Genomic DNA, 13,166 nt, shown 5'->3' with positions numbered 1-13,166 from the left:
CTAACCAAGATGACCTTAATGTTTTTTTTTTTTTAAATCATTCCAAGTTTAAATGTTAGAATGTTCTAAATGAATAGCGCCTAGGGGGGATAACTGGGAATAGAACACAGTCAGGAACTATGCTTCTAACTACAGCTCTAGAGGTGTAGTTGCAAGCGTACAAGTTTGCGATGCAGTTTACGAATGTTCGTTGGAACGACAGATTTGGGAAACGGCATATCAACGAACAATGTTTGTATTAACGGAACTTGCGACCTTAGTTGGCTAACGATGGTTTTCAGAAGCGCACCCCTGAAGGGTTATTTTATATTCTCAGTCATTGTGAGAATTAATGAAAAGGTTACCAGTTAACTGGAGAGTAACTTTCATATTTTAACCACATAATAAAAAATAATGGGTTCCACACAACCAATTTGTGTTAAGACAACATGAATTAAGTTAACTTATTAACAATTTAAACGGTTTGAATGTGAAACAATTAAGTTATCCCAAAAAACATCAATAATTGTGTTGTTTCAGCTCATTTTAAGTAGTTTAAACAAACAGCAAATATAATTTTTTGAGTACAGTGCTGTTTTTTTCACATATGGTGCTCAGCAAGGGTTAATTCGAACTAGGTATCTGTAACACATCAGATGAACCTGACCTTGTTTACTGTAAAAAAAAAGAAAATATGTCTGATCCATCATGGCCCAGCCTGATATTCCTAAAATGAACCACAATCAGTAGTCTGTCATATCAGCATGACCAACATCCAGATATAATAACATATTTCCTCTGCTATCTTACAGTTATCTCAATATAGTTTGTAGCATCATGAGGTGTTTGGCGTGCCAGAGAGTTTGGATGGAAAGCAGGATGCTGTAATTCGTTCATCGCATGCTAAGTAGGTGCCACATTCCCAGGTGGCAGGTGCTGACAGCTCCATCTTGGAGGCAAAGCATGAGTGAGATTCAGTTCTTTGAAGAGAACGGGACATGATGGACTGGATTTGTATGATAGGCCTCAAACAAAGGGCATTTAAAAGGGCGTCGTGCCTGTTTGGGTGTTTATTAGGACTTTAAACCAAGTTAAGCTCGGCTGAAGTTGAAGGTCAGTTCAGGTGAGCTTGTAAATGCAGGATAATTGTGAGTCGGTATGATTAATATGCAGATTTAAATCTGTTTTGTAATGTTTATTCGCTAATTTGGCTTTAGATTTGTTTAGTAAATGTCTTAAAGCTTGAGCTAAATCTGGATTAGTCGCTTATTTTCTACACTGGTTGCAATGTGGAGTATGAAGGATCCTCTTGACTGATAGATTGATGCATGCAGCTGTTATTTATTGGACCTGTTTTTAAATTTACTATGGAAAGTGACTCTTGGTTATCTAATTCAGTTTATATTCTAAATGTGTAATATAAACTTAAGCTTATTTGTGCATTATTAAGTTACCAAATTGCTGGTGTGTAATTACTCAACAAGTCTTCCAAATTTAGAATGGTATGTATAAATACCATGGTTGCCGGTATTTTTCTGAACAACTGAGAATAATGTATCAGTATTATTTAGATATCGCATACTTGCATTCAGATATAGACTGTGTTTAAATTTGTTTAATTATCTGGCTAATTATCTGGTTTTAGTTTCCTATAGATAATAATTGTTGGCTATAATAAGTATTTGAGACAGATGGTTGATGTTTACATCGAAATCCTTTAGAAATGTCACAAGAATATCTGCAATCATCAAGGACTTGTCTACAAAACATATTCCTTAAAATAGGGCTGCATAATATGTTGTTTTAGCATTGATATCGCACTGTACAAATCTGCAATAGTCACATTTCTGGATCTGCAATGTTGAGTTTGGATTCGATTTAACAAAAAAACAACAACAACAAAAAAATTAACCAGTTTAATGGAACACAATTACAGAGCATGTGATTTGTGGAGTCATTGCAAAGTTTAACCTTACAAAGATTTTTTTGCATTTGGTTTTTAAGAAGTTACACAGTTTGAAGCTTTCACAAAGATTAATTGGTTTAATTACAGTGCAGTGCTACAGTTGATTGTTGAATTTTTGTACCTGAATACTGTTAGATTTCACTGAAAACTGTTGTATTCATCTATGCTTGTAATGTAAGTTTTAATATATATATATATATATATATATATATATATATATATATATATATATATATATATATATATATATATATATATATATATATAATATAATATAATATAATTATATGTATATATATATATATATATATATATATATATATATATATATATATATATATATATATATATATATATATATATATATATATATATATATATATATATATATATATATATATATATATATATTTATATATATATATACACAGTTGAAGTCAGAATTATTAGCCCCCCTAAATTATTAGCCCCCCTGTTTATTTTTTCCCCAATTTCTGTTTAATGAAGAGCAGATTTTTTCAACACATTTCTAAACATAATAGTTTTAATAACTCATTTCTAATAAATGATTTCTTTTATCTTTGCCATGATGACAGTAAATAATATTTTACGAGATATTTTTCAAGACACTTCTATATAGCTTAATGTGACATTTAAAGGCTTAACTAGGTTAATTAGGTTAACCAGGCAGGTTAGGGTAATTAGGCAAGTCATTGTATAATGATGGTTTGTTCTGTAACAATAAAAACTGCTTTTACTGTAGCCGAAATAAAACAAATAAGACTTTCCCCAGAAGAAAAAATATTATCAGACACACTGTGAACATTTCCTTGCTCTGTTAAACATCATTCGAGAAATATTTAAAAAAGAAAAAAAGTCAAAGGGGGGCTAATAATTCTGACTTCAACTGTATATATATATATATATATATATATATATATATATATATATATATATATATATATATATATATATATATATATATATATATATATAATCTTAAACTATGAACTCTTTTTCAACAAGATTGAAAACAAACAAAATATTGCAATGTCTGTTTTTTCCTTGCAAAATAAGCAGTAAAAAATACCAGTAATAGTGAAAAAATGTATGCGCACAAGCAAGATAAAGTTGACTCAAGACAGTTGACTTAAAAGTATATGCTGTAAAAAATAAATGTTAATTAAAAATTCTTAGGTCTTTATTTATTTATTCTTCTGAATTGCATTATGTGACCCTGATCTTTAATCTGGCAACTTTTAATGCTGAAAAGTTTAACAAAGTGACTTTTATTGACATTTTTTGAAGTTAGTGTGGGTTGTTCAAAGCTGGGTAGTGAGCTGTGAACACATTTTCTGTTATTTTACAGTTTTATTTATAAACATATTAATATTCATGCTAAAAAAAGCAAGTGAAAAGCTCTTTGTTATATGTTTTAGCATCAAAAGTTGTCTGAGCAGAGATCCCATAATGCAATCCAGGGTCACACTTTGATAGTCCGTTTGTCGAGTGTAAGTTACATTGCATCTACATGTGAACTTATTCTCATTAGATTATAAGTAAACTGTTACAGTAGGTTAGGGTTAGTGTAAGTTGACATGTACTTGCAAAGTTTCTTATAGTCAGTTAAATGTCTGTTTAAAGAGCAGTCTCAACAGATATTAAGCAGATGGTCTACTAATACTCAAATGGACCATCAAAATAAAGTTTTACCCAATCCAGAAGTATAAACAAACTGATAACTCACTCAGTTACAAACAACTGTAAATTTACTGATTTTTTTTTACAGTTCACATCAATGAATAAACTAAAACATTAATGTGTGGTTAAAAATCGACATTTTATTTCAATTAATCATTAGGCAAATAGTAATAATCATATAAAATGTAACCAGTGTCAGAATTGTAAATTGGCAAACCCTTTTTGAAAGTACAGTCATGTTTGGTTGTTGGAAGCTACTGAAACATATACATGTTGGTTGACCCATATTTTCTTTCTCTGCCAATGTTCTGTAACAGGTCTCTTTGTATCTTGTTTCAGTGTAAACCACAGCCTCAGGTGTTAGACATTAGTTAGAGAGATAATCACTCTCTTCATGCATCAGCAGCATCACATTCAATATTGTTTGGAACATTATTCAGGCGGAAATTGTACCATGTAGCCAGACCGATGTTTATTTTAGAGATATTTTTTCCAGAATTAGTGAGATCAGGCATAAATATACTCATATATAAGCATAAATAGCATTTTTCATAATTTTAAAGCTCTTTTGTTGAGTATAATTATATGGAAACCTGTTTCTGCAACAGAAAAAATGTTAATTGCACTCACAATTTTTGAAAATAGCAATAAAAATGTATTGAATTGGAAAGCAAAATACGTTTTTGTATGAGTTTATGTCACATATCTAACTTTTTTCCTCTCAGAATTTAGTCAGATGTAATGTAATGTGCATTTATGTAGCGCATTTATCGTGTAAGGCCATGCACCCAAATCGGTTCACAATTATGAGGGGGGTCTCTCCAAAGCCAGTGTTCAGTATCCACTTGGATGATGTGACGGCAGCCACAGGACAACAGCGCAAGTGCGCTCGCCACACACCAGCTATACTGTAGGTGGAGTGGAGAGATAGTGATAGAGCCAATTCAGTGGATGGGGATGATTGGGAGACCATGATGGGTGAGGGCCAATGGAGGGAGTTTGGCAAGGACACCGGGATTACACCCCTACTCTTTACGAGAAGTGCCATGGTATTTTTAATGACCACAGAGAGTCAGGACCTTAATTTAATGTTTCATCCTGAAGACGGCACTCACTGATAGTATAACATCCCATATACTTACTGGGGCATTAGGACTCACGCAGACTGCAGGTTGAGCGCCCCCTGCTGGCCTCATTAACACCACTTCCAGATATACAGTAAAGGTCAGATTTGCAACTTTGTTGAATTGCGAGATAATGTCTTGCTGATTTTACTTTAGTTTCGGAGAATTGCAAGTTTATAATTAAACAAATTGAGTGTATAACCTGAAAAACTGACGGATATTCTGTGAAATTGAAATTGTGAGGGAAAAAATCAGAATTGTCTTGAAAACCTTATTTTTTTTGTCAGATAAAAACTTGAGACCATGAGACGTTATATATTGCGAGCAAAGAATAAAGTGTATTAATTAGTCATCTTTTTATTTACTTAGTTCCTAAGTAAATCCTAAAACAAAAATCCTTTATCAGATCTATACTGCTTGTGATTTGTCTTTTTGTTCTTATGTTTACTAACAATATAAAACCATATCATGAAATACACCTTTATAGTGACAAAAGGTGTCTCATTTTTGCACTAGTGCTTTTTGCAATTTGAAGACATGCTGTAAACATACTAAAGAACATGTTGTTTTGTGGTGAGGATGTGTTGTTGACGAGTCTTGATCACCAGCCATTCACTATTCTTTGTTCTCTTTTCTAATGACATGCTAAGCAACATTGTTCCCTGCCTTAGCACCTCTCTTCATCTCACCTTTCACTCATTTTCATTTGCAGGGCTCTCCAGCAGAGGGCACAGGGAAATTTGATGCAGCCCCTGGTAAGCATGCCATACTTTTATCCAGTTTCTTAAGGCTTCACCAGCCTGCCTGACCTTTGTTCACAATTACACGAATAAAATATTAAAAGCAATTGCAACACAGATATTGACAACAACTGCAAAAGTTCTTTAAAGCTTGACAGTTTTAAATACAGTTGAAGTCAGAGTTATTAGCCCCCCTGAATTATTAGCCCCCGTTTATTTTTTCCCCAATTTCTGTTTGACGGAGAGAAGATTTTTTTAACACATTTCTAAACATAATAGTTTTAATAACTCATTTCTAATAACTGATTTATTTTATCTTTGCCATGATGAAGGTACATAATGTTTTACTAGATATTTTTCAAGACACTTCTATACAGCTTAAAGTGACATTTAAAGGCTTAATTAGGTTAACTAGGCAGGTTAGGGTAATTAGGCAAGTTATTGTATAACGATAGTTTTTCTGTAGACTATCAAAAAAAAAAAATAGCTTAAAGGGGCTAATAATTTTGACCTTAAATTTGATTTAAAAAAATTAAAAACTGCTTTTATTCTAGCTGAAATAAAACAAATAAGACTTTCTCCAGAAGAAAAAAATATTATCAGACATACTGTGAAAATGTCCTTGCTCTGTTAAACATCATTTGGGAAATATTTGAAAAAAGAAAAAAAAAAATCAAAGGGGGGCTAATAATTCTGACTTCAACTCTATATGTATACTCACAATTCATTAAAAACACATATTCATTATTCAAGGCTTTGTCAAATCAATTTAAACCAAAATACACGATGACACTCTATCAAACATCTACAATGATAAGGAGGATGGTTACTTACAAAGATATTAATGCACAGCAATACCACACAAAGAAAGGACAGACTTTGAAGAAATAAACAATGTGAGGAAACTCCATTATAGTGCAGACGAACTGGACAAGCACCGGGCAAGTTCCCACGCATGCACGAAGCAGCGTAAAGATATCGGCCTAACCTTGATATTGGATCAATAACAATAACATTAAAAATAGTAATTATCGTCCGATAACGATATGGCCGCTGATATATCGTGCATCCATAATATATACATAAGACAGACATAAGAGAGACAAACATATACACACACTTTTGTTAATAAAACTCTCTCAAAAATAGAAATGTCTCTTTACATCCATCCATCCAGTCTACTCTAACATCAGCAATTCGATTAGTGCACTATATAGTATCATTCAAAGTAACGGTCGACTTTTTTTTGACAATAGGTTGTTTTTATAACTCTCCGAGAGTTTAACTGTTGTTGAATCCGTTCAGCCCATCTGGTGGGAGTACTTTTAGCTTAGCTTAGAATCGTCATTGACGGATTAGACCATTGAATCGAGTCATTGAATCGGATTTGACCATTGAATCAGATTAGACCATTGATTAGAGTCATTGAATCGGATTAGACCATTAGCATCTTGCTCAAAAATGACAAAAGTTTCGATAATTTTCCTATTTCAAACTTGAGTCTATGGTTATATCGCGTACTAAGGCTGACCCAAAATGAAAAGTTGCTATTTTTTAGGCTGATAGAAACTATACTCTCATTCCTGTGTAATAACCAAGAAACTGCTGCCATACCGTGGCTGCAGCAGGCACAATGATATTACACAGCCCTTGACAATTATCTATGCTAAGCTAAGCTAAAAGTGCTGCCACCAGACCTGGAGATTGGCTAAATGGATTTTAAAATGATAAAGCTGTTTAACTCTAGGGCAGTGGTTCTAAAAATGTGGTACGTAGGCTTCCTTCTCGTGGTACGCGGCGGAATCTCTGAATAATTTAAGTAAAAGAAATAACACACTTTTAACCCTTTAACGTGTACGATAACACCGATATTATCAGTAAATTGATTTTAATAGGGTAAACATTTTACTTTATTTTTCAATTTTCTAATGTTTATGTATTCTATCATTTGAAGCTAATTTCCTCCCCATATTTGTAACAGTTGTTGGGGGCGAATCCCGTATTTTTATATTCCAATGATCAATTTTCTTTTTGCTTTTTAAGAACAGTGCCATTTTTAATTAACTTTTAAAAGCACATTTTAATTTAAACCTTGACGTTTTATTTATTTATTTATTTTTACCTGTAAGCACAGCACAGTGTTAATGTTCAAACTAGTTGTAATGGTTAAAGTGGGTGACAATAATAAATATTCATAACAATAAGAATTAATCTGTCACGTTTTTGAACTGTGCAGAGCTGTAGCTCCCTAATTAGGCCTGCTACGCTACTGTATTTCAATAACTGCTCATTACGGTGGTACTTGGAGCAACCATTTTTTTCTGAGGTGGTACTTAGTGAAAAAAGTTTAAGAACCACAGCTCTAGGGTATTTTATACAATTTTCAAAAAAGTGGAGTGTTCCTTTAAGCCTTGATCAAAATATTAATACATAATAGTAAGGAATAATAGCTGTCTAATGTCTTGATGCAAGTGGCTCATGAGTAAGCAATCACAAACAGACTCTCTCTGTCTTCCTCTATGGCTTGAGTCATTGTTGAATCAGGATTTGCACTGCCAGGCCCCCATTTCCTTCCGTTCATCCATCTTTCCTTGATATTTGTGCCAGCCAGTGGAGAACACAGTGATTACAATCTTCCTAGAACTTAAAAAGCCCTCGGGTCACTGTGTGACCATTAATAATGCTGTTGTTCTCAGCAAAGTAAGTCTAATAGTAATTCGGTAAAGCTAATGTAATGGTTCTCAACAGTGACCAAAAATGTCACAGGGGAGGTCGAAAGTAATGATAAATGCAATTATAATAGCTATTTTTGATAGCTTTTAGCCTTTTTTTCCATCTCACTTATGGTTGTATGTGACTTAAAGCACGTCCACCCTGTCGGCGCACTGTATCTGCTGTGCGAGTAACACCGTTGAGGATCATGAAGAGTTCTCCTGATCTCATGCCTACTGGTAAGAAGAGTATTTGGGGATTTTCGGGTTTAATGAACATTTTGCATGCTTTACTTGGTGCTTTGAAAGGATTAAATGAGTTTTGTTGGTTTTTCAGAGCTGGACCCGACCCGTGTATGCAAGGGCAAGGGTGCAGTTACTTTGAGGGCCACGTTAGTGCACATCGATGATGAGGACGGCACAATCCAAGAGCCATCCGTCAGCCCTGCCAAAAGTGAGTTGGCAATGTATCATTAGCAGAGTGCTCTGAATATATTGCATAAGGTAGGTTTAAGACTGTACTATTGATTTTATGGATTAATTTGAATGCAATGTTTTGCCTTGTTTTTTTTTCACAGTTTTGAATAAAAACATTACAATTAGACGTATTGACATCATGCCAGTGATAAAATTCATTATACAATTATCCAACTGCTTGGTAGTGCACTTGATTAGCCAAGAAAGTAAAACATTTGAAAATAACTACTTTGATGTACATTGCATGACTACAGATGTGTAATGTTTTGCTGTAGTTTTGTAGCAGTTTGGACAAGGCCTCAAAGTACTATTCCCACAGAATACATAATTTGCAGTAGCATTTGCTTTAAAGAGCCCATATTATGGGTTTTTGAAAATGCCCTTCCATGTAGTGTGTAACACAGCTCTAAGTGAAGTGAAATATCCAGCTAGGGCTTAAATCTGTAAGTGTACAGTGTTTAAAACTATTGATTCATCTATAAAAGAGTCGACTCATAGTGCTTCAAACGAGTCGCCTTGATAACGAGTCATTAGGTGTTTCGCGATGACGCAGCCACGAAACACAAGCCTCGCCAGTAGTTACGCGCGCAAACCAGGGAGATTTGAAACCTGCGGCCCCGCCCACTAACACAGAAAAAACACTAGACACACACACACAGACGCCGCAGGTCGAATGAAGTCACGCTGTGCTCAGATGGATAATATTGACAGTCTCTACCCAAAGATGAGTTGTTAACCTGGTACAGTACACGCGGTTACTCTTTATATTCTCTTATCACATGTAAGCCACGTTAAAAAACGCGACGCGTGCCGCTTTGTTTACGGATTTAACGTTAAAGGCTTTTGTGAGCTCGCGTTCCACTGCCGTTTGTCGTTGCTATGGCGATCGATCGTAAGCTAGGAGACAGGAGACTTGTGTCACTTTCCCTAGTTCTTCTGAGGAGCGTTGTGTGTGTGTGTGAGAGAGACTCGCGTCGCTTTCCCTAGTTCTTCTGAGGAGCGTTGTGTGTGTGTGTGTGTGAGAGAGAGAGAGAGAGAGACTCGCGTCGCTTTCCCTAGTTTTTCTGAGGAGGGTTGTGTGTGTGTGTGTGTGTGAGAGAGAGAGAGAGAGAGAGAGAGAGACTCGCGTCGCTTTCCCTAGTTTTTCTGAGGAGCGTTGTGTGTGTGTGTGAGAGAGAGAGAGAGAGAGAGAGAGAGAGAGAGAGAGAGAGAGAGAGAGACTCGCGTCGCTTTCCCTAGTTCTTCTGAGGAGCGTTGTGTGTGTGTTTGAGAGAGGGAGAGAGAGAGAGAGAGAGACTCGCGTCGATCTCCCCAGTTCTTCTGAGGAGGGTTGTGTGTGTGTGTGAAAAAAGCCTTACACTATGAAGCGCGTGTGCACTGTGACTACTTTTATATAGTTGATTACCAGCTGGGCATTTCACTCTGTCTCGTGCTGAAGCCTGTCACTGTCGACCAATCGCAGCAGGCTGTCATCGGTCCAATCAGCGCAGATTAGCTTCGCGCTGAGGAGGGGGTTGGGAACAAATGAATCGCTGAACGATTCATATGGGAGTCGTTGGGATAATTAGGTAAAAATAAATGCAGGTTATAAGACCATCAAAGTGTTTTATGACCTTGCATGCATATTAGACTGTTGTTGGAGACCCTTACAACCTAAATATGACCCTATTTCATGTATAATATGGGCTCTTTAAAAAAAGTGAGGATTTGTTTTACATTTTCACATTTGACCACTTCATGTGTGATGCACTTGGATTGAAACTTCTGTTAGTTTGACATCTTGGGCAAAATATGCTTAGCCACGCTCATTCATCCCCCTGCTCAATATTCCATTTAAGCTGGAAATCATATTAAAGTATAGATCTGCAACAAGTTCTGGTTTACCCAGGGGCAGACTTAGTGATTTGGGGGCCCTAAGCAATTTCAGGTATGGGGCCCTAGCATTTTTGAAAAATAAACTGCATGTTTAAAAGTATATATATATATATATATATATATATATATATATATATATATATATATATATATATATATATATATATAATTTATATATAAAAGTATATTTTAGATATTTAATAATTAAATGAACCTTTATTTTCCCAATGTAAAGTTAAAAGCAAGTTCACAAACTATGTACACCAGGGGTGTCCAAACTCGGTCCTGAAGGGCCGGTGTCCTGCAGATTTTAGCTCCAACTTGCCTCAACAAACCTGCACGGATGTTTCTAGAAAGCCTAGTAAGAGCTTGATTAGCTAGCTCAGGTTTGTCTGATTAGTGTTGAAACTAAACTTTGTAGGACACCGGGACTGAGTTAGGGCACCCCGATGTGCAGTTAATAAGCCATACTTTTGTGATTAGATTTTAATAGTAATAATAATTTAAAAAACATTTAAACAAATTTAATTCACAATCAATCACACTACTCTTTTTACCATTTTTCATATGAATTGAGCAATTGCTGTTTGTGAATCGGCACCCGCTTAACTGGGAAATGTTATTTGAACAGGCTCTAGATCTCTTAAAAGCTCACAGTGCTCATCATCTGACAGGTGTTTCGGCCAGACAGCAGGATCGCGGAGGAAGCTGCGTTTCGTTGTTTGTTGTTTTTTTTCTTTTTTCCCCAAATGTTCTCAAAATTCTCACTCTTGCACTCTACCTAGAGTGTCACTAGAATCTCTGTGATTCTGAACAACAGCTATAAAATAATAAACCATCCATTTACATTATTACATTTAAAACAGAGGAGAAGCAGATTGGTTTGACTGTACCAGGGAAATACCTCCCATTCGTGGTGCTAAAACAGCTCTCAATGCTGCAGGTGTGAGATGCTGTGCAGCCTTGAGTGCTCTGGGGGAGAGACAGACAGCATCACCCGCAACTTGTTGCGAAAATTAACGTTAGGAACGATACAGCACAGACACATGAGAGTCTCTAAAAATCTCAAGTAACACCTAAAAACATTCGCTAATTGCTTTTTTGAAAATTTGGCGCTAGGGGGGGTCTGAAAAGTCACTAAGTTGGCAACACTGGCAGTGTCTTTGATAGAAACGCTCACACCTCGTGCATGTGCAGTACAGAGGAAACGTTCCATTATTCATGTGGGCCCCCGTTTTAAACAGAAGTAATAACGTTAAAATCCTAACCGTTATAGACTGATTTTACAACATATGATAGAAAATTTTATAAAAGAGCTTTATGATTAATATAGGCTTCTTGGCATTGGTCGGGGCTCCCTAATTCCCTGGGGCCCTAAGCGGCTGCTTATCTTGCTTATTGGTTAAGTCCGCCTATGGGTTTACCCAGACTTTAAATGGACAAAGTCTGGTGACACAGCACCTTGCAATTGTCATTCACAGAAACAACACACATTCTGGCTTGTTTAGTGGCTGCTGTGTTTATGTTTCAAAAGTGGAGCTCAGATGGCTAACCGATTAGCTGTTGTCCAGCCGTGTGTCATCCACACCTCACTGAGGCCAAAGGGCTGCAGAGACTTGAGCATTGATCATAGTGATTGCAGGGCCACAGCGCAACAAATCACCAGCAGCTACAACAGTGGTGACCAGGCCAATGTGTCATAGGACACAGGTCATTACAGAATTCTGTGTGAAAGCCTGTGTTGCCCATGACCCAGCCAGGTCCTCATGGCAGCTGTACAACATTGCCAATAAAGCTTGAAAAGGGTTCAAGTTTATCAAGATTGAACTGTTGATAATTGGAAGAAAGTGGCATAGAATGACGAAGCAATTTTGCTGGTCCATCATGCCAGTGTGTACAAACACAGTGATTATCAACAGAGGCTACTTTACTGGGATACACCATTGGGCAACAACAACCGACGGCAGCAGTTTTATGCTGTGGGTGATGTTTTTTGGGACACATTAAGCCCCATTATCCAAACAGCACAATCCCTGACAGCTGTCAGGAGTATGGATATTGATACAGTGCATCCATTCATGGCAACAGGATAGTGCACCGTGCTAGACTGCCAGTGTCATCAAGAATGGTTCATGGAAAATGTAGCTGAATTTCTGTTAATGCACTGGTCTCTGAATTCACTTGACATAAACCCAGTCAAATATTTTTGGTTTAACTTGGAAAACCAGGTGCATGCTGCATCACCACCACAATGTATGGAAACTGGAGGAACTAATTTTGGGATTATGGTACCAGATTTCACAGAAAACCTATTGCCACCAAAATAAATCAATGTGACTGCTGTTTTGTGGGACAAATAGTGTATGTTTATTTTATTTTATTAAACATTTTTTATTTTATTTTATTTAATTTTTAATTTTTTTAATTTTATTTAATTTTTGATTATTTATTATTTATTTTAGATCATTTATTATTTTTTATTTTATTTTTGATCATTTATAATTTATTTATTTATTTTATTTTTTAACATTTATTATTTTTATTTTATTTTAGATTATTTATTATTTTATTTAATTTTTTATCATTTATTATT

The 13,166-nt window shown here is 35.5% G+C and overlaps 1 protein-coding gene across 7 annotated transcripts in view; it reads left to right on the top strand.

The window, feature by feature from the left end:
* Nucleotides 1–13,166, top strand: part of LOC130239623 (sorbin and SH3 domain-containing protein 1) — a 94,832-nt gene that overhangs the window by 19,820 nt on the left and 61,846 nt on the right. For 4 of the 7 annotated variants that reach the window (XM_056470897.1, XM_056470895.1, XM_056470894.1 and 1 more), the window contains exons 1-3: nt 5,495–5,525; nt 8,375–8,461; nt 8,559–8,675. In XM_056470897.1, the coding sequence (XP_056326872.1) occupies nt 8,431–8,461; nt 8,559–8,675 (148 nt within the window). In that variant the 5' untranslated portion in view covers nt 5,495–5,525; nt 8,375–8,430. Of the gene's footprint in view, nt 1–5,482; nt 5,526–8,374; nt 8,462–8,558; nt 8,676–13,166 lie in introns of those variants that run through there. The other 3 variants (XM_056470899.1, XM_056470900.1, XM_056470893.1) reach the window with 3 other exon arrangements.

Source organism: Danio aesculapii, chromosome 13 (assembly GCF_903798145.1).
Source record: "Danio aesculapii chromosome 13, fDanAes4.1, whole genome shotgun sequence".
NCBI lineage: Eukaryota > Metazoa > Chordata > Actinopteri > Cypriniformes > Danionidae > Danio > Danio aesculapii.
This window is presented reverse-complemented; position numbering and strand designations above follow the sequence as displayed.